The 22,764-nt window shown below is 43.2% G+C and overlaps 1 protein-coding gene across 2 annotated transcripts in view; it reads left to right on the top strand.

Annotated features, from left to right (window-relative positions):
• The first annotated feature begins 414 nt into the window (after positions 1-414).
• Positions 415-22,764, top strand: part of SNAP91 (synaptosome associated protein 91) — a 100,809-nt gene continuing 78,459 nt past the window's right edge. Inside the window, exons 1-2 of one of the 2 annotated variants that reach the window (XM_067467635.1) lie at positions 415-527; positions 1,639-1,798. In XM_067467635.1, coding sequence (XP_067323736.1) covers positions 1,669-1,798 — 130 coding nt within the window. In that variant the 5' untranslated portion in view covers positions 415-527; positions 1,639-1,668. Of the gene's footprint in view, positions 528-648; positions 1,008-1,638; positions 1,799-22,764 lie in introns of those variants that run through there. The other variant, XM_067467642.1, reaches the window with a different exon arrangement.

Genomic DNA, 22,764 nt, shown 5'->3' on the forward strand with positions numbered 1-22,764 from the left:
GTTAGTAGGTGTCTTGTGGCCAAATTTGGTGTCCATTTGCCCAGTGGTTTTTGAGTTATGTTAATCCCACAAACGAACATTACATTTTATTTATATAGAAGAAGAAGAAGAAGAAGAAGAAGAAGAAGAAGAAGAAGATGATGATGATGAAGATTCCCAATGCTGTGGGATCCTGGAAGGGGTGGTTTGAAACCAGCCTTGAGCCTGGCCTGCCAAAGACCGCTCTCAGGCTTCCATAGCATGGAGGCATGGCAGTCCAAACGCTGCATCCTTTCTCCAGTGGGTGCCTTGGCTAGTGGAGCCGTCCAGACGTGTTAGGAAGGAGCCAAGGTGGGAGAGGACTCCCAAAGCGGGGCGGAGAGGGAGAGGCGAGTGGGGGGCGTCCCCTTTAAGAGCCCGGGGTGGGAGGGGGGAGAATTCGTCCTCCCGCCGCGTCACCTGACTCCGAAGACAGCCGCGAACCTGCGAGAGGAGGCTCGGGGCTGCGAACGGAGGCGAAGAAGGAGCTCGCGCGGAAAGAGAGAGAGGTGTGTGTGTGTTTGTGTGTGCGCGCGCGCGCGCATGCCGCCGCTCTTTGCTCGCCTTGAGCCTCCAAAGCGGTGTCCGCAGCCCCGGGGATTAAGGCTGGCCAAGCAGGGGAGGGAGGGAGGGAGGGGGGAGATTACTGGGCTGGAAATAGCGGCTCGAGCGCATCCTTTGGGCAGCCAGCAGCTACCTGAAGGGGAGCCTTGCCTGAGGAAAGGGAGGGAGAGGCGAGGGAGAGGAGCAGGAGGAAGGGCAGGGGCCTCCTCCTCCCCCCCCTTCTCCTCCTATTCCCATCCTCCCCTTGGGCGCCTTGGCTGGGCTTTGGGGAGCCCTCGGCCTCGAGGAGAAGAAGGAGAAGCAGGGAAGGGAGGTGGGATGGGGAAGGAGTAACCCGACGCAGCCTCTTCTCCTCGCCACTGCGTTGCATTGCGCTTCAAGCAGGAGGAGGAGGAGGAGGAGGAAGACACAGAGGCTTGGAGAAGGTAGGCCCCCACTGAGGGAAAGGAGAAGGGGCTGCTTGGCTTGAAGGACTGAGAAGGCGCGCCGAGGGCAGCAGCAACATGATGATGGCGCAATGCTCGGATCATCATCACCATCATAATCTCCCCTTAAGGAGGGAAAAGCCGCAGTGGAGGCTCCATCCTATTGCATTCCCCCAGGAAGGCCTTGCCTGGGAAACCCAAGCCAAGGAGAAGAGAGAAAGCACCCCCCCCCCCTTTATTCCTCCCCAAACCTGATGAGATGAGCGAGGTGGTGGTTTTGCAGTCAGCGCCATCATCCTACTAAACCCAGGGATGCCTTCATGTGTTATTATTTCCCAGGCAGTGGGAGGAAAAGGAAATCTCCAGCCTCGGGGGAATTGAGCAGGATGTTTTCTCCTCATCTCCCATCTCAAAAAATAATTATAAATATGACTGGTTTGCCCCAAGCTTGTCTTGTCTTGGTTGCAATGCCAGTACTTACACAACAGGGAAAGAGGGGGAGGGGGGAGGAAAGGAGTGAACTTGCAAGCAGCAGCCTTCAATGGGAAGAGGAAGCTTTCTGTCCAGATTTGGGGATGGTTTTCCAAACCCTATGCTTTTGTTTCCCTCCCCCCTCTTTTTTTTTTTGCAGTAGTGGTAGCAGCCCAAGAATTAGTCAAAGATGTCGGGTCAGACGTTGACGGATCGCATCGCAGCTGCTCAGTACAGCGTTACGGGCTCAGCCGTGGCCAGGGCCGTCTGCAAAGCCACCACTCATGAAGTGATGGGGCCCAAGAAGAAACACCTGGACTGTAAGCATCCCCTTCTTACATAAGCAGTGTTGTTTGCGTGGAGCTGAATGCTATGCCACTTCCTGCTCTTGAGAGCTTTGGTCTCCTGGGTAAATTATTCCTGCCCTCATAAGGAGTGTGGGAGGAAACAAACTTTGCAATGTGTGGATCAGGCATGGACAAACTTGAGCCCTCCAGGTGTTTTGGACTTCAGCTCTCACAATTCAGCAGTGGAACTCTCTGCCCCGGAGTGTGGTGGAGGCTCCTTCTTTGGAAGGAGATATTGACAAGCTGGAATGTGTCCAGAGGAGGGCGATTAAAATGATCAAGGGTCTAAAGATAAGCCCTATGAGGAGCGGCTTAAAGAGCTGGGCATGTTTAGCCTTCAGAAGAGAAGACATGATAGTCATGTATAAATATAAGAGGGGGTGTCATAGGGAAGAGGGAGCAGGCTTGTTTTTTTTTTACTAGAATGCAGAACAATGGCTTCACACTGCAAGAAAGGAGATTCTACTTGAACATTAGGAAGTACTTTCTGATTGTGAGAGCTGTTCAGCATTGGAATTATCTGCCCAGAGTGTGGTGGAGGTTTCTTATTTGGAGGCTTTTAAACAGAGGCTGGATGACCATCTGTTGGGGGTGCTTTGAATGTGATTTTCCTGCTTCTTGGCAGGGGGTTGGACTGGATGGCCCATGAGGTCTCTTCCAATTCTACGATTCTATGACTCTAATTCCTAGCAGTCTTAGACCCCTTCCTTTTCCTCTTCACCTGCTTTTCCAGTGCTCAGAAAATCAGGTGATACATAAGGGGACAATAAAGGTTCTGGGGATCCATCAGGTCCATTATGTTCTTCATGTCAGGCAGGATAGTAAATCCCATCACAAGTCAATTCTTCGCCCATTGTTCTGGGACCTGCCAGCCCCTCTCCAGCCATTGGACAGAGGGAAATCTATATCAGAGGTGGCTGGTGCTCTCTCATTGGCTGAGGTGCACCGAACTCACCTCTCTATAGGAGCCCCCGCTGACATCATGCTGGCTCAACCAATCAGATCCAGCTGGGGGCGGTAGGAACTTTGAATCTGCAAAAGTATAAAAATGCATGTTTTACTGTGTTATGTATCTCAGCTTATTTTGGGCGGATTACCGCAGTCTGGCATCACTTTCAGCTGAAATTAAATAAATACCTTGATGGCTTCTGCTTCAACTTGGTGAGGTTTATTCTGCAATATTGCCTTCTTTTTCTCACCAGGCTTAACCCACAGCGGCCTGGATCTCATTACCCACTCCTGTTTTAAATTGCTCGATAACAAATGGGGGGAAAAGGAAAGGGCCTGAGGCTGTTAGGAATTGTGGTAGTTGAAGTCCAAAACACCTGGAGGGTCCAAGTTTGCTCATGCCTGATGTAGATGGAGGGTATATTACTGCTTCCGGCAATTCTTCTTCTTCGTCTTCTTCTTTTTGTATTTTGACTTTCAAATGTTATAATTATAGGTGGAATGTGTTGGAGAGATGTGCTAGTAAGCATGCTTCAATCTATTTTCTGGTCATGCATTGGATAGTGATTTGGGGCCATGCCTGGTGATTTTCATGACTGTTTGTATGTATGTATGTATGTATGTATATATGTATATATATATATATATGAATGACAATTGATGTGTTGGCTCCTTCATCGCAGCATTCATGCCTAGTTTTTTTGGTCACTATAACCTATTTAGCATGATTTTGCATCTTTCAGAATGTGGAATAGAGGAAGGCAGATGTATGATTCACCGTACTATTCCTCAGTAACATGACATATCCAAATTTAAATAAATGTCATTCATTATGAAATGTTCATTCTTGATCATTTTTGCTGTAGTAGTAGTTGCATTATGTTGTGGAAGCATCCTGAATTTTTGGAAGTTATGGTTTCTTGTTTATTCTATGATTTACACAAGGCTGGGCAAATTTGGGCCCTCCAGGTGTTTTGGCCTCCAACTCCCACAATTCCTAACAGCCTATGGGAGTTGAAGTCCAAAACACCTGGAGGGCCCAAGTTTGCCCATGCCTGATCTACACATTAGCAGTCAAATTCAGAAGACTGTAGATAGGAAGGCCAATTAAGTTTGTGGTCTTGTGCTAGCATAATATTGTCATAATTCTGTGTATCTCTATTCGCAAAGTGGAATGCTGAACAATACTACTAGAAATTGTTATGGCTCACTGAGAATGCACAGCCAGAATGTACAGAGAGTGCATGGCTCAGACTATAATCATGGCAGTGATGCCATAATGGGATCACAAAACCCTGCTGTCATCTCTTTCTACACACAAGTGTATTTCCAGGATGAACTCATGGTCCCTGATTAGAAGAACAGCAAGTCATAGGGCCCTTCCTCAGAGCCATATAACCCAGAATATCAAGGCAGAAAATCTCACAATATCTGCTTTGAACTGGGTTATCTGAGTTCACACTGCCATATATTCCAGTTCAAAGAAGAAAATGTGGGGTTTTTATTCAGTTGTGTGGAAGGAGCCATGGATTATATAGATGGGAATGGGGAGAGGAAAAAAGCAGTACTGACTTTATGACATTGTGGCAATACAAATGCAAAAGGAGCTATCCAAGGTGCTGAATCTATTTTGAAGACTTTTGCACCATGGACAGCTCCTTCAAAATCCAGGTTAAAACACAGAGTGGCCCTACTACCATGAAAATTGTCAGCTACAACAAGGAGGGTAGGAGCCCCCAGTTGCAGAATGGGTTAAACCCTTGTGCTGGCAGGACTGCTGACCAAAATGTTGGCGGTTTGAATCTGGGAAGCGGAGTGAGCTCCCATCTGTTAGCTCCAACTTCTCATGCGGGGAATTAGAGAAGTCTACCACAGGATGGTAAAATATCCAGGCATCACCTGGGCAACTCTCTCACACCAGAAGCAACTTGCAGTTTCTCAAGTTGTTCCTGACACACACACACACACACACAAAACTAGGAGGGGTGCCATTCTAGAGGATGGCAATTCTCACTATAAAATTCATAGACCATTGGTCATTGTTGACTCTTTAGATGAGACATGTGTTGTAAATTCCAGCAACACAATTGCCATTTGATGTTGATATTGCCTGGCAAAGTGTTATCTCTGGCAGTGGGCATCTTTGATGGAAAGCAGAAGTCTGCTCCAAGTTTCTGGTTGTGAACATATTTATACGTGGTTCTTTGACAGTGGGGCCCAGTTCCATGCATTGCTTCTTGATAGATAATCTGTTTTCATTTGCTATGGTCTATATATCCCTAGACAGTTGTTAGAATTCTGTTCTCTAATCTGGGAGAAAAAGAGACGAGGTTTGTGTCAATCATTTTAAGAAGTTACCTGTCTTGACTCCAATGGCATGTTCCTGACATGATGTTGTGAGATCATAGGTGAGACCAACCCTAAGCAAAGATAGGATCCAGATAAAACCTGTACCTTTCTCATGTGCCTTGGATTCATCATGCTCTGACAATATCTGACTGAATTGCGCTGAATTGTAGCATTGGCTTACACTGATGCAGCTATTGATCCACTCCTGCTTATTAGATATAAATTTGGAATGCTATAGCACTTTTGTGGCAGTCAGCTCAGTTTTAGGTAGTTATTTTGAAATATTCACTCTGAATTGAAAGAAGAACTACCCAGCTTAATAATTACCTTGACATTGTTGAAAGCTTCAAATATTAGACTGGAAAGAAGTGAGATGGGAGAAGCTGCTAATGTATCTTTTTTGCATCTACAGATCTGTTCAGAGGTAGATGAAATATTGAGGCTGTAAGCCAATAACCTTAATGTCAATAATTGAGACCTTACCTCTTTCAATATATTTCTTGCTGATGTCTCATCACTATGATACATCTCACAGTATTTTTTCCATAGTGAGAAACCATAGGATAAGATCAGCTTATCACACTTTAAATAGCTCTTCTCTTTCAGTGTTGTGCCTTTCCTAACATATAAAAGTTGACAAAGATATGACATTCTCTAGAGTAGTTGTCCCTTTTTAATTTTTTTCCATAGGAAGCTTGTCACCACATTGTAGTGATCATAAACTACCCTGTTTCCCCCAAAATAAGACATAGCCATAAAATAAGCCGTAGCAGGATTTCTAAGCATTTGCGCAATGACCAAGTAGCAATGTACAAGGACCAAGTAGCAATGTACAAGGACCAAGTAGCAATGTACAAGGACCAAGTAGCAATGTACAAGGACCAAGTAGCAACAGTAAGAACTGACCACGGAACAACAGACTGGTTCAAGATTGGGAAAGGCATACGGCAAGGCTGCATACTCTCACCCAACCTTTTTAACTTGTATGCAGAACACATCATGCGATGTGCGGGGCTGGATGAATGCAAAGCTGGGGTGAAAATTGCTGGAAGAAACATTAACAACCTCAGATATGCAGATGACACCACTCTGATGGCCGAAAGTGAGGAGGAGCTGAGGAGCCTTTTAATCAAGGTGAAAGAAGAAAGCGCAAAAGCCGGGTTGCAGCTAAACGTCAAAAAAACCAAGATTATGGCAACAAGAATGATTGACAACTGGAAAATAGAGGGAGAAACCGTGGAGGCCATGACAGACTTTGTATTTCTAGGTGCAAAGATTACTGCAGATGCAAACTGTGGCCAGGAAATCAGAAGACGCTTACTTCTTGGGAGGAGAGCAATGTCCAATCTCGATAAAATAGTAAAGAGTAGAGACATCAGACTGGCAACAAAGATCCGCCTAGTCAAAGCCATGGTATTCCCTGTAGTCACCTACGGATGTGAGAGCTGGACCTTAGGGAAGGCTGAGCGAAGGAAGATCGATGCTTTTGAGCTGTGGTGTTGGAGGAAAGTTCTGAGAGTGCCTTGGACTGCGAGAAGATCCAACCAGTCCATCCTCCAGGAAATAAAGCCCGACTGCTCACTGGAGGGAAAGATACTAGAGACAAAGTTGAAGTACTTTGGCCACATCATGAGGAGACAGGAAAGCCTAGAGAAGACAATTATGCTGGGGAAAGTGGAAGGCAAAAGGAAGAGGGGCCGACCAAGGGCAAGATGGATGGATGGCATCCTTGAAGTGACTGGACTGACCTTGAGGGAGCTGGGGGTGGTAACGGCCGACAGGGAGCTCTGGCGTGGGCTGGTCCATGAGGTCACGAAGAGTCGGAGACGACTGAACGAATGAACAACAACAACAAGCCAATATAAGCCATACCCCAAAAATAAGACGTACTGATAGGCATGGCTATGCAGCGTACAAGGTCGGCTTCCCCTTTCAGGTCCCAGTCATTCTGTGCTTGCTGCAAGCTAAGGCATAGAGGGAGACATAGAAAGTGAAAGTATTCTCAGTGAAGTGAGGAGTAGGACACTCTTCTTTAGGTATTGTGTGTCCTCAGGGGAAAGAAGTAAAGCAGTGACTGCCATTTTACTCAGCACTGTGGATCTCTCTCCCCAGCAACAGTCTGTGGATCTCTCTCACCCCTACTATACAATGTCCCAGAATACTTGTTGGATGTCAGAACAAACACAAAGCAATCTATGTAAGGAGAAAGTATAACATCCAAAGAGCATACAGTATATAATTTTATCAAATTTCCCAATATACAGCTCAATACAGTAGCATAAAGCAAAGTGAAAAGGAGCAACCACTCTCAAACATAACTGTTCTAAGACTGATAGATTCTCATAGATATATATAGGCCTCAGGGATATGTATTCAATGAAGAAAGTAATCAGACAATGAGTCATGAAGTTCAAAGGAAAGCCCAAATAGCATCAAAATCCAAGTAAAGTCCAGTGATAATGGAGCACCGCTCTCAAAAACGTCTTCGTAGGCAAAATCCAAATGGCATCGACAGGGAGCCCCGCATATTTTTTGTACCTTGTTTCGGGAAAAAAAATCCCCTTCTTCAGGAGCTGATATGCATAGTGACTCTAGACTCATATCTAAAACAAAACATAGAGTAACAAGTATTTTCCAGCAAAATGATAAAAGTAGAGATAACCCATATAACAAACATATACTCACACAGTGCCTGACAGCTTTATAAGAAATAACTCTGTTTGTAGTAATTCCAACTGTGAGTAATCCTAAAGCTTCATCCCCAGGTTTATAAGGAGTATTTAGAAACTTAAAGGAAACAGCTAAAATTAAGTGACTCATTCCCTGAGGGAAAAGGTTTTGAACTTAAAGATCCAGTACATTTCCTTTTGGGATAATAGTTTTTCCATGAACGTATGGGGTTTTGGAGTGATACATTCCAGAGCACAAAATTTAAAAAAGTTAGATGGATGTTTGAATTGTGTAAAGTGAGAATATAGAAGGGACTTGGTAGATAGACATTTGATCCTATGTTTATGTTCAGAGATGCTAATTCTCAGAGGTCTGGTGGTCTTTCCGATACACCACAAATCACAATCACATGGGGATTGGAGAAAAGCTTCAGCAAGCAGTTCTGCTACTGAGCCCAAAGAAATCATCTCGTAATTGCAGATTGTTGTACCATACTTAATAAAAATTAAACATCCCCTGAAAATCAGCCATAGCGTGTCTTCTTGAGGAAAAAGAAATATAAGACAGTGTCTTATTTACAGGGAAACACGATATGTACAATCTATATGCTATAACTTCCCAAGATTTCACATATGATCACTCAGGCCTTAAATATTGTTTACCGGAAATAAATGCTAGTGAATTTAGTGAAAATGTTGAAGAACCACTCCTTAGTAATACAGGTTATGATAATACAGATGTCTTCCTGGGAATTACTGTATATAATCAAGTCTAATGCACCATCAAATCTAATGCGCACCTCAATTTTCAAAACCCTGAAACCAAAAGTACTTGCTGCCAAATGCAATGCACAGTGACAAAAAGTGCACTCTTTTAATTTGACCAAAAAGGCACACATTACAGTTGCTGCTTGTTTATAATTCCTTCGTTATAAACAGTTGTGTTAGAACAACAAAGCTTCCTGCAATGGTAAAGAAAACCTTGGGGCGCATCTGTACTGTAGAATGAATCCACTTTAATTTCCTTGGTTCAGTGTTACAGAATCCTGGGGACTGTAGTTTTACAAGACCTTGAGCCTTCTTTGCCAAATAATGTTGGTGACTCAATGGACTACAAATCCCAACATTGCATAGCATTGAGCACTGGCTACTTACTTAGAGATGATGTCCCTCAAAGAGGAGCTCCAGGTGCAGCTCCTGAAGTAACTTCCCCTTTTGCTTTGGCACAGAACTAAAATTACTGCACAAGGCAAATCTAACGCGCACTCCAATTTTGGCAAGGTCATTCAGCCAAAAAGGTGAGCATTACAGTTGAATAAATATGGTGCTTCTTTACTAGAAACTTTGGTACCAGAGAGGAAAATATGGGGGAAAGTTCTTCGATCACAAAAAAGAGCAGCCTAAAATATTTTAGTAGACTTTGCATTCAGAACTAACAGAGCACATGGCATATGCAACAGTCAGGTCAATAAGCTCAAAACATTTTGAACCATCTAGCAGTTACTTGAAAGATTCTTCCAAAGAGTATCCTAGGACCTAGGATGATCTCTACTTTTCTTATGAGTTCCTTCTTGGTGGTTAAACTTACATTCAAAGGTGGAGTTGGCTGGCTTGTGGAGGCAGGCTAATTAGCCTTTCATTTTATTCTTTGCCCTGATTTTCACACATCCTCAGCAAGGAATTCTGTGGGCAGCTGCTGTTTACCTTGTCTGTTGTAAGCTGGATACACAACTGTTGAGTAGAACTCCACCCTTTCCCAGCTAAAGCTGTATTCATTATTTACTGCAGACATGTTGATGCAACCTGGTGCCAAAAGCTTGTGTTTCTCCAGATCTCCTTCACCATCTTTCTTGTGCTAATGATTGTTTCCCAGGAAGAATAAAAACGGTAGGGTAGTTTCATGGAAAAGGAATACAATACTGCAGCAAAGAATAGGACAAGACTGGAAGGTTGGATGGTTGCTATACACTTAAAGCAATGTGACTGTAGCAGACATGTCTTAGTGTGCTGAATACTTTGCATGAGAACAAGATCCCACTCCAGGAAAAAGGCAAGGCACATATGTATGGAGGGGGGAGTTTAGATTGCCTTTAGGACAGTGGTTCTCAACCTGTGAGTCCCCAGCTGTTTTGGCCTACAACTCCAAGAAATCCCAGCCAGTTTACCAGCTGTTAGGATTTCTGGGAGTTGAAGACTCAAACATCTGGGGACCAACACATTGAGAGCCACTGCTCTAGGTTTAAAAGGGGGATGATAGGATAATCTACTGTCTTCATTTTCACTGGAGGTAGATTTCTTCTTCTCTCCATATCTGAATCCTAAGAGCATATATAGACTTGGGCAAAAGTATGATAGCTGGGACCCTATTCATAGCTGGAACCCGTACGCTGGTTGCGCAATGCACGTCAGAATTAATGAAGGGAAATCCACTTGGACTGCTCCAGCTGCTGGGGCTGCTTTCTTCGAAGGGCAGAAAGTATGTTGGTGGCCGGGGAAAGTTTTTACAAGACCCTAGTGTGAACAGAGTGGCAGGAACTGGATCCCCCCTTCCTCTCTTCTTGTGCTTTCCCCTGCCAGCTTTCTGACAGTGGAGGAGCCAGGGCTCCGGGAGGGCAGGATGTGTGAGCTGTAGACCCCCTCCTCCTCCCTCCTTCACACTTGCGTCTGTCACCCGCTGCTCTGTCTCGCCCACGTGTTCCCTTCATGAATTCTGACCTGCAGCGCGCAACCAGAGTAGGGTCCCAGTTATCATACTTTTGCCTAGACTTGGAGCAACAGCCCTCAAAGATGCTAACGCTTCAAACGTTTTCTGCTTCTGACTATATTAATAATTCCTGTTTTACCATGACATATGGATATGAAACTTCTCAAGATGTTGGCTATATCTGGAAAATAGATTTATGCCACTGGAGGATACACTCTGTCTTCTCACATATTTCTGATGGATCTGATGTTCCAGACAAACACTGAAGCAATAGAGAGACATTTTAAAAACGTTTGTAGTAGTACAAAAAACAGAGCTCTGTCTCTTAAAAAAAACAAGTGCATGCATTATATTGTGTAGCACTGCAGCTCTTCTGTATGTTCTGGTTTATATACCTGTAATGCTTTTGATGGAACATATATTTTTTTATAAAATAATACTAAAATATAAATTGTCTTAATAGAACTACAGTAAAACTGCATGTCCACAATAAAATAGCTGCACATGTGATAGAAGTGCACCACTGAGACTTAATATAGAAATTATCCAGAGATCCCACTTTTCTTCTGAAGAGGGAAGATGTGAGAAGGAAATACATAGATTACTAAGCTTACATTTTATGAAGGGCTGTTCTGGAATCTTGGAACAGAAAATTATGTTGACCGTGAAGAGCTAAAGTACAATGCTTGGCTTTGGAATAGAATGGGGAGCCTTAATATGTGCCCTACTGGAATTTTGATAAGACAAGAACGTAGGATGATTGCTTGGTTCAAAACTTTTATAATTTAGGAGTGGTGACTTTGTTATCACTGGATTTATGAATGACAATGGTAGAATCAATAATCTTTTAAAAAATTATACTGAAGTCAAATTGCTTAGTCATACTTTTTATGTATTATATTTTATTTATAGTATTTAGACCCTGCTCTTCAGCTTCAAAAGCTCTCAGAGCAGTTTACCAATAGTTAATTTGACAGTACCAGGCCCTCAGGCTCAGAATCTGAATAAGATATGACACACAAGGGAAAAAAGAATGATAGTAGGGAAGAGGATTAAGTCCTGCATATACTGCCTTTTCTACTTACCGTCTGAGACCAGGGCAGTGGCAGTTGGGATAGAGGGATGGCATTTTATCTATTTCTAGGCCTAGGCCTAGGCCTGCCCTGCCCTGGTCTCTCCCTCTGAGACCAGGGCAGGGGTAGTTGGAATAGAGCAGTGGTTCTCAACCTTTTTTTGACCAGGGACCCCTTGACCAGGGACCACTCTCCAACATTGGTATCAAAAGGGTTACAAATCAGTTTTTTGTTAACTTTACATTCGGTTTGGTTATTTGGGATGCTGATTCAGAAAATTGCATTGAATAGACCACATCAGCTCTAGTTTCTGAAGCAGAACATATGTCATCCAGTAGTCACTATTTTCTTGCCCACAGAAAACCATATTTAATAAGCCTCAGCACTATAAGAGGGTTTCGCAAGACCAGGCGCTCCCGTTGCAGCAGTGTAGTAACGGTGAGGCCAAGGACCATATTTTAGTTCTTGCGGATTACTGGTGGTCCATGGACCACAGGCTGGGAACCATAGAAGGAGGAGGAGGAGGAGGAGGCCCTTTAGCCTGCTTCTGGGCTTAGGCAAAATGGAGCTGTGCATGGTTCTTCTCTCCTTCGAAGGCCAGGGCAGTGGCAGTTGGGATAGAGGGAGAGACTTTCATAAACTTCTAGGCCTTCGCGTGATGAAATGTCCTTTCTAGAAGAAGGAAAGAAGCTGAGCTATTTTGGTTTTGTTTGAGATGGGCTACAGTTCATGCTGAAAGAAAGCACAATCTGAAGTTATCACAATTAAGTATTGCATGGAATTTCAAATAAGGTGCTGAATAAACACTCCACTCAAATAGTCAGTGAGCACAATAGGTGCAAGACAAGCCAGAAAATGTACATATAGTGACATGTTTCTGAATTTAAGATGGGACTCTGAGGACAAGGCAGATCCCAGAATTAATAGCACCAATTGCAATTGCTGATAAGATGAGCAGAAGAAACAATCAGAGAGTGGACTAACAGGGGCAGAACTTATAAAGGGGGGAAGAAAGAGTGATGGGGAGCAGGAAATCTCATCCCACCATCCCTGATGCTTAGATAGGATGGGATGTAAAAACACATAGTTAGGAGAAAGAAGTTTCCAAGACTACCTCAGAGCACCAGTTGCCTTAAGGGAAGCAATGGGTCATCAGGGGATTTTACTGATGATAATGAATAGAGGATGCCATTGTCACTTGAATACATCCTTATGCTGTGTAATTGAATGCCACTGATTACTTTTATGGTAAAGAAAAAACACTCCATCAAGAATGCTGTCATTTAAACATTGCATATGTTAGTTAGATAGTAACAGACTTAGTGGATTATGCTTTGACAATGGTGTTAGTGGGGTGTTTACATGGGAAGGGGGGTGAATCACACCTGATGACACCAAAACAGCCACCTATAAAATTGTGAGCAGTGTTTAAGCAGAAAATATATTTCTAAAATAAATATATCCCCATAGTTTTAATAAGCCCATCTTACTAACAGATTGTGCTAACAGATTAGAGAGCTGGACCAAAACTAACAAAATGAATTTCAACATGGAGTAATGTGTAGTACTGCACATAGGTAGAAATAAATGAAATGCACAGATATAGAAAGGATGACACCTGGCTTGAAAACAGTACATGGGAAAGGGATCTAGGAATTGTAGTAGACCCCAAGCTGAACATGAGTCAACAGTGTGAGGTGGCAGCTAAAAAAGCCAATGTGATTCTAGGGTGCATCAATTGGAGTGTAGTGTCTAGGTCAGTGGTTCTCAACCTGTGGGTCCCCAGATGTTTTGGCCTTCAACTCCCAGAAATCCTAACAGCTGGTAAACTGGCTGAGATTTCTGGAAGTTGTAGGCCAAAACATCTGGTGACTCACAGGTTGAGAACCATTGCTCGAGATTGAGGGAAGTCGTTCTGCTTTGGTCAGACCACATTTGGAATACTGTGTCCAGTTCTGAGCACCACAATTCAAGAAGGAAGAGCGTGCTTAAAAGGATCAAAGGTATGGAAGCCAAGCCCTATGAGGAATATCTTAAAGGAGAGAGTTTACTTGAAGACGTGAAGCTTGAGAAGAGGATATGATAGCCATGTTAAATATTTGAAAGAATGTCATATTGAGGAGGGGACGAGAGACTAGGATATCAAGCAATTGATTCAAACTTCAGGAAAAGATATTCCACTCAAATATTAAGAAAATTTATTATTATTTATTTGCTTCACTTGTATACCGCTCTTCTCAGCCATCAGGCGACTCAGAGCAGTTAACAACCAGTATCAACAATGCAATACAAAATCATTAATCATTTAAAAACAGTAATATCCATTAATTAACATCAGAACATCAATACAACAATACCGAAAAATAACAATCCATCACGTCTCATCAATAGAATCAGCATCCAATTGCGTTGTCCATTAATCCATATTCCAGTAATCAATCAATTGTACTGCTTAGTTGAACGCTTGATCAAAGAGCCAGGTCTTCACTCTCTTCCTGAATGCCAATAAGGAGGGAGCCGATCTAATGTCTGTAGGAAGAGCATTCCACAGCCGGGGGGCCACTACTGAGAAGGCCCTGTCTCGTCCCCGCCAGGTGTGCTTGTGAAGCCGGCGGGACCGAGAGCAGGGCGTCCCCAGACTATCTTAATGTCCTAACTGGTTCATAGGAGGAGATGCGTTCGGACAGATAGGTCGGGCCAGAACCATTTAGGGCTTTAAAGGCTAAAGCCAGCACTTTGAATTGTGCCCGGTAGCAAATTGGCAGCCAGTGGAGCTGGCGCAACAGAGGAGTTGTATGCTCCCTGAGTGCCGCTCCTGTTAGCATCCTGGCTGCCGATCGTTGGACCATTTGAAGCTTCCGAGCAGTCTTCAGAGGCAACCCCACGTAGAGAGCGTTGCAGTAGTCTAAACGGGATGTAACCAGAGCGTGGACTACCGTGGCCAAGTCAGACTTCCCAAGGTACGGGCGCAGCTGGCGCACAAGTTTTAATTGTGCGAATGCTCCCCTGGTCACCGTTGAAACCTGGGGTTCCAGGCTCAGTGATGAGTCCAAGATCACACCCAGACTGCGAACCTGCGTCTTCAGGGGGAGTGTAACCCCATCCAACACAGGCTGTAACCCTATACCCTGTTCGGCCTTGCGACTGACCAGGAGTACCTTATGCCCTTATGGTAACAACTGTTTGGAAGTGGAATATGCTGCAGTGGATGGTAGAGTATCCTTCTCTGGAGGTTTTCAAGCAGATGCTGGATGGCCATCTGTTGGGGGTGCTTTGATTGTGTGTTACTGCATGGCAGAATGGGGTTGGACTGGATGGTCCTTGTGGTCTCTTCCAACTATGATTCTATAAAATTTTACAGATCTGATTTTTTACAACATTATCTACATTGCCAGTATTAATTGAAGTCACAACATTTTGATATATAAGTGCAGCTCTCTAATTAAAAAAAAATCTCAGGATTTTAGTGGTGAAAAGATTTAGTAGACTTAATTTGTCATGGAGAGTATCTGAGCTCTGCCTCTGTTAAAGTAGAGAGCGGCCAAGAAATAGCCCAGGGCAATCTGTGATACAGTGTTAGTGTGTTATAAAGAGAGAGGATAACCTGATCCAACAGCTGTTATGGGAATTATAAGCAAGAGGTAATGTGTATCTTTGCCTCTTTCTCTGATAGGAGTGAATGGTTAATACTTATTAGTATAGACAGAACACTTCATTTGGATACTGATGCAACAGTGACAAAACTCCAGACACTGCACAGTCAGGTCTGCATCCTGTCAATAATTCTAAGATTCTGTAGATCTGGTCCTGACTTGACCCAGTCAGGAAGGAAGGGGAAGTTATGCTGCCTCAGGCTAAGAGGAAAGGGCCACAGTGGCCGGCAGGTATCAGGGCAATCCAGAAAATGAAGAGTCTTAAGGAGAAGTTAAGGTCAATTAGGATGAGGCAGTCCCAAAGTAGCCATAGTCAAGTAGTAATTGAATGGAGCCATTTACAAATACAGATATCCGAAGGCAGGCATGATAACGGGAGCAAGGTATCAGCTGGTATCTTGAGGTCAGGAGCACAGGAAGTCACTCAGGAAATAAGAGCTGGGTTGCACAAGGCTAAGAACCTGTATTATTCTAGCAGCTAACTGACCTTAACTGGACGCTCAGGTCAAGATCCTATGGATAGTGTAGCAGTTTGTTATGCTGCTGAATTGGCTTACTTCATGCTCATACAGCTGGTAGCAGGAAGAGAAGACTGTTGTCCCTGTGCTGCCTCCTTCCCAAATGTCTGGTGCAGGGTAATTGTGGTGTGTGGGTGGGTGTTTAATCAGTGAGGCCAAGGAACTGTGGAAGGTCTGCCTTGGGCAATCACCTATGTCAAAACACAGGTGGCACGAAGGCAAGTAGCCTTTTTCTGCTGTCACCTCTGTCACCTTTTTCTCTTTTCTTTTTCCTTGCTTCTTTTTGTTTTGCCATCTACATCGTTGGCGGAAAAGAACATAATTGGACAGTGGGAAGGGGGGAGAGGGAAGGACTCTCTGCCCCCCGCCCCCAGTTTTTTGCTTTTGAAAAGGTTGGCCCTCTGTATCAATGGATTCTGCAGCCACAGATTCAACCATCCTGGATTCAAAATATTCAAACAAAATCCAAAAAGTAAACCTTGATTTTGCCATTTTATATAAGGGACACCATTTCACTAGGCCATTGTATAGAATGGGACTTGTGCATCCATAGATTTTGGTATCCACTGGGGTGCTGGATCCAAACCCCAAGGAATACCAAGGGCCCACTCTTCTGCCATGGAGCTTGGTTCTTTTGGACTGTGGCATGCATTCTCCTTTTGATGTTGGTGTTGGGAGTTTGTTTGACCTTTCCTGTTGACATGTCAGGTGAGGCAGCTGCTACAGGTGAGCTGGCGATGCTGTCTGAAGATGGATGGATCTGCAGATCTGCTACCCCTCTATTCTGCCTTGGTTAGACCACATTTTGAATACTGTGTCCAATTCTGGGCATCACAATTGAAGGAAGATGTTGACAAGCTGGAATGTGTCCAGAGGAGGGTGACTAAAATGATCAAGGGTCTAGAGATAAGCCCTATGAGGAGCGGCTTAAAGAGCTGGGTATGTTTAGACTTCAAAAGAGAAGACATTATAGCCATGTATAAATATATGAGGGGATGTCATAGGGAAGCGGGAGCAGGCTTGTTTTTTGTTGACTAGGACGCAGAACAATGGCTTCAAATTATAAGAAAGGAGATTCCACCTGAACATTAGGAAGAACTTCTTGACTGTGAGAGCTGTTCAGCAGTGGAACTCTCTTCCCCGGAGTGTGGTGGAGGCACCTTCTTTGGAGGCTTTTAAGCAGAGGCTTGAGTGCCCTCTGTTGGGGGTGCTTTGAATGCAATGTTCCTGCTTCTTAGCAGGGGGTTGGACTGGATGGCCCACGAGGTTTCTTCCAACTCTATGATTCTATGATTCTATGAACCTCATTAGAGATTCCAAGGGTATTTGAGGTAACACTAAAGCCAGGACCTATGTGTTCTTCATTTTGAGGAGGAATCATTCTGGCTGAGTCTGAATCAGGCATGGCAGCGTTTGTTGATAGAGTATGCAAAACAAGAGGCTATATGTGCAGTGTTAGATGGCATGGCATGCAAGTGGATTTTCCTTACTCACCCCTGCAAGACACTTACAGTCCTTCCATGGATTTCTTGCAATTATTGATGTTCTTCTAGGAATTAATATTTTACTGTTTCTTTAGTCTGTATTTTGCTTTGCTTAGCAGAAGAGACAAAAAACTGGCTAAATAGTTATTACTAATAGGTGTTTGTGCCTGAAAGACATAATGTAATGTGAGACACCACCCTAATTGAAGAAGTCTCTTGGTTAACTGCCAAAAAAGAGGTCAGCATAGGATTGACACATTAATAATTCTGATAACAAGGCAGAACGGGTCAGAGCAAGGTGTTTCAGGAAAACCTCTGCTAACTATAATGCTCTTGAGTTGGCACTAAGAGGAGAAAGGTCTGTTGACTTAAAGAGCTGGACATGTTTAGCCTTCAGAAGAGAAGGCTGAGAGGAGACATGATGGCCATGTATAAATATGTGAGGGTAAGTCATAGGGAGGAGGGAGCAAGCTTGTTTTCTGCTGCCCTGGAGATTAGGACATGGAGCAATGGCTTCAAACTTCAGGAAAGGAGATTCCACCTGAACATTAGGAAGAACTTCCTGACTGTGAGAGCTGTTCAGCAGTGGAACTCTCTGCCCTGGAGTGTGGTGGAGGCTTCTTCTTTGGAGGCTTTTAAGTAGAAGCTGGGTGGCCATCTGTCGGGGGTGCTTTGAATGCGATTTTCCTGCTTCCTGGCAGAGGGTTGGACTGGATGGCCCACGAGGTCTCTTCTAACTCTATGATTCTATGATTCTATGAAAGTGGGTGTTCTTATAAAAGTCTGTTGATGACATTTGGGATTCCATAACAGAATTCATCAAGTTCTGTTGGATCTATAGAGATGTCAGAGACCCTTGACGTAATTGCAGCTCTTTTCTTCCTTAATTCAGTGATGTTTGGCTTTCACCTTGGAACAATACAAATCTCCACTGGCATTTCAAGTAACGTTTGATTATGGGGATTAGTTCTGTTTGCTCTGGGATTTGAGGACTTTGTATTTGCCACCCATATTCCTGTTTAACCTGATTTACCTACTTTATTCTTACCTGCCCAGAGTGTGCTCTACTGGGATAGATTAATAAAATAAATGCCTAGACTTGGCCATAGAGAGGAAGGATGATGATGATGATGATGATGATGATGATGATGATGTTTATACCCCACCACCATCTCCCATAAAGGACTCGGGGCAGCTTACAGAAGCACATACAAGTGCCATAATCACATAAAATGCAGGTATTATCACATCAACACATTAGACAATGACAATATCAGTTCACATAAAAACAGCACAATACAAAAAAAGGATGCATTGGAGCTCTTTCCTGCTCTACAGCTATAGCACTATGATTCCACTTTATTAGCATGGCTCCATTGTTTCATAATTATCATATAAAACAGACAAAGTAGACTCATAATGCTATAATAGGGAAGTGTAAAATGGTCCTCAGCCTGCAATGACATTTTGAGATTTTTGCTTGCCTTATTCTCAGCTTGTCCTGAAACTTCCTTGCAGAGTTTATTAGCTGGAAGTGATAATGAAACTAAAGTGTCTTAATGCTTTATTTTGTGAGGCAAGCAGTATTTAACTATATCAGTCTTATGCACTTGTGTTCTATGGCTATCATTCAGAAATATGGGGCATGACTTCATAAAGAAGAGTGGGGTTTTTTTTTTACATCTAGAGAAACTGCTCCTGGAGTTATTCTAATGACAGTTTGAAGACTGATAGCTGTTTCATATGTCCTAGTCTTTATTTATTTATTGACTCAGGAGCGAACCAAGGGTACAGTTGTATTGTATTTTTTTAAAACCACAAAGTTTGAAAACTTGGCATTATATTAAATGCCCTTTGACCAATAGCTGACCACTTGGAGTGCCTCTGGTGTTGCTGTAAGGTCCTCCATTGTGCATGTGGCAGGGCTCAGGCTGCAATGTTATAAGTGGTTTGTGGTTGGTTCTGCATCTCGTGGTGCCAGAGCGCAGTCTGTTCAGTGCCTTCCAAGTCATCTAGTTTTCTGTGTGCCCAGGAGGGAGTCTCTCATTTGGCATCAGCCATAGATTGAGGCTATGGGATTTAGTCTGCCACTTTTGGACTCTTGCTTGCTGAGGTGTTCCAGCTAGTGTCTCTGTAGATCTTAGAAAACTATTTCTTGATTTAAGTTGTTGGTGTGCTGACTGTGCAAATAGGGGATGGGCCAGAGATGTCACTGCCTTGGTCCTTTCAGTATTGGTTGTTACTTCCTGGCAGATGTCTGGTGGTGCAATACTGGCTAAACAGTGTAATTTCTCCAGTGGTGTAGGGCACAGACATCCTGTGATAATGTGGCCTGTCTCATTAGAGCCACATCCACTGTTTTAGCGTGGTGAGATGTGTTCCACACTGGGCATGTGTACTCAGCAGCAGTGTAGCAAATCGCAAGGGTAGATGTCTTCACTGTATCTGGTTGTGATCCCTAGGTTGTACCGGTTAGCTTTCATATGATATTGTTTCTAGCACCCACTTAATGAAGACATGTTTAATGTAAACATGTGTTTCATATACAGTATTTTAAATAGATAGGAAATCTCTTTCATTTACAGGCAATCCCCAAGTTAAGAACAAGATAGGTTCTGTAGGTTTGGTTCTTAAGTTGAATTTGTATATAAGTCAGAACAGGTAAATTTTTAAGTGTAACTGCAGCTATATTTATATATTTAGTTTTAGATAGAGAAGGGTTAACACCCCTGTGGTGTTTGTTTTGCAGTCTGTGTCCCTGTTCAGAAGATTTCACCTCACTTTCTGTCCCTGTGACAATTGGATTTTGAATTTTTTGGTTGTCATGGAAACAAGAATTAGTGAGAAAGCTTAAGTTGAAACACCTTTTCCCTATGATAACTCTTTCAGGAGTGAATTTTCCTCCTTAGGGTTAGATATCATTTCACTTCATGTTGTCTCAGGGTCAGGAAGTGAGATGAAATCTTTCCAATGGGGAATGAGATAAAAATCTCACAGTGGCACTAACCTCACACTTCACTTATCAACACTAAAAAAAAAATAAAATAAAAATTGCATGGAGTTCCACTTTAAATGTAACCTGGATAGATTTTTGTCTTAACCTGTTATTTATTTTTACCTGTGGATATAAATACATAAAATATTTTCAAATACTACAAAAGGTCTGGTGCACACTGCTTACTGGTGCCCCTTCTCCTAGGCCCACATAGCACTGCCATCCCCCTCCCCCCATTCATAACAAGGAGTCATATGTAAGTCGGGTGTTTGTAACTCAGGAACTGCCTGTACTATGTAGTATGGAAGTATTCGCTAGACCAGCGGTTCTCAAAATGTGCTCCACGGAGCGCTTGGGACTCCATGAAGCCTACCAAGAGGCTCTGTGCTTTTCTCCCTCCTCCTCCCCACCAATTCTGGTCCAGTCTGACCATTGTGCACATGCACCCTGGGCCTAACACTGCCATCTTTCCTTCTTTATCTCTCTCTCTTTTATGTTCCTCATGGCAGCACCTCCAACCCTGGGGGTGGTGCTCATCTCTATTTCTAGGCCAAAGAGCTAGTGTTGTCCATAGACACCTCCAAGGTCATGTGGCCAGCATGACTGCATGGAGCGCTGTTACCTTCTCACAGAAGTGGTAGCTATTGATTTACTCACATTTGCATGCTTTTGAACTGCAAGGTTGGCAGAAGCTGAGGCTAACAGCAGGAGCTCATCCTGCTCCCTGGATTTGAACCACCAACCTTTCAGTCAGCAAGTTCTGCAGCTCAGCAGTTTAACCCACTGCACCACCAGGGACCCCTCCTTATCTGATACAATATATAACACAATATATAAACAGTTATTGGGGCTTCAGGAAAAACTTTTGTTTTAAAAAGTTATACACAGGTGAAAAGGTTTGAGAATACCTGCATTAGAGAATCTGGCTTCGTTACAGGCCTTGATGTTCCGCAAACATGTTTGTGGAGTTGAGATTGAATAGATACAGGTGGCCGAAAAAGGAAGCTCTTAGTTGTATGTATTAATACTTTCAAATTGAAATAATAATTTAAAAGTAAATCTGATTTGGTCCGGGGTACCAATTAGATTCTGCAACAGAGTCCATAAGTAATAACCTTTTAAAAAATCAGTCATATACCTTTGTTAGCTGGTAAGCTCAAAAAGACACCTTTAATGAAGTAACCCTGCTTAGTTATTGAAAACAACCTGTTCTTGGTATGAGTTGCAAGACAAAATGGCTTTAGAGGCATACATGGTTAGGAACCTGCTTCTCCCAGTTGACATCAATTATAAACACCACAAGAGACAAATCAAAGGCTAGATGTTTTCTTTCTGGCAATGTTCAAGTCTTCTAACCTGCTCCTGCCACTGTCCATTTTGGCATGGCAGTGCCTTTTTATATGTGAACAAGCTGTGGGGTACTGCATATCTTATTTTTAATGGGAATCACTCTCTAGGGAGTACATGCCTCCATAAAAATCAATGCATGCGCCATCATTCGTCTTGCTTAATTTTTTCTTACGATGGATATTTTTCTGGAAATTGAGCAGCAGGAACAGAGGGTGCATCCTGGTTCATTCCAGATTGGTTCAGCAGGGAATTGGAGGGTGTCTCCCTGGATGAACACTTCCTGCCAGTGTGTGACTGAAGACTTTAACAGAGACTTAGAAATATCAAAGCTAAGCTACCTCATATTATGGAAATAGCTGCCCTAGATATGTATTTGAATAGGTGAAAGCTTAACAGTTATATGTAGATTCTTTTTAATCACAGTTTTGTAGAACAGGAGTTCCCCGTCAGTATAAGACTTGAGGGAACCAGTGTGCTGTATTGGTTTGAATGATTCACTGTTACTGGAGACCACAGTTCAAATCCCTGATCAGATTTGGGAACTCACTGAGTGACCTTGGGCAAGTCACAATCTCTCAGAATCAGAGGAAAGCAAGATCCATTTTCCTCTAGACAAATCTTGCCAAGAAAACCCCATGATAGCATTGCTTTAGGACAGTGATTCCCAATCTGTGGCCCATGGACCACCAGTGGTTTGCAAGAACCAAAATATGGCACATGAATTCACTATTACTACACCGTTGACTTGAAACTATGTGGCAATGAGAGCGACTGGTCTCATGAAACTCTCTTATAGTGCCAAGGCAACGGGGATGTTGGTAGGGAAGAGACTGACTATCCACAAAAGATTACTACTACCACATCAGTTCTAGATTATTAAATATAGTTTTCTGTGGGCAAGCAGATGGCAACTACTAGATGGCATATGTTCTGTATCAGAAACTAGAGCTGATGTGGTCTATCCAATGCAATTTTCTGAATCAGCACCCCAAATAACCAAATCAAATATAAAGTTGATCAATAACTGATTCATAACCCTTTTGGTACTAAAGTTGGAGAGCGGTTCCTGGTCAAAGTGGTTCCTGTTCAAGTGATCCCTGGTCAAAGTGGTCCCTGGTCAAAAAAAGGTTGGGAACAACTGCTCTAGGGACACCATAAGTTGGAAATGAACTGAAAGCACACAACAACAACAACAA

Source organism: Anolis sagrei, chromosome 1 (assembly GCF_037176765.1).
Source record: "Anolis sagrei isolate rAnoSag1 chromosome 1, rAnoSag1.mat, whole genome shotgun sequence".
NCBI classification, from domain to species: Eukaryota; Metazoa; Chordata; class Lepidosauria; order Squamata; family Dactyloidae; genus Anolis; species Anolis sagrei.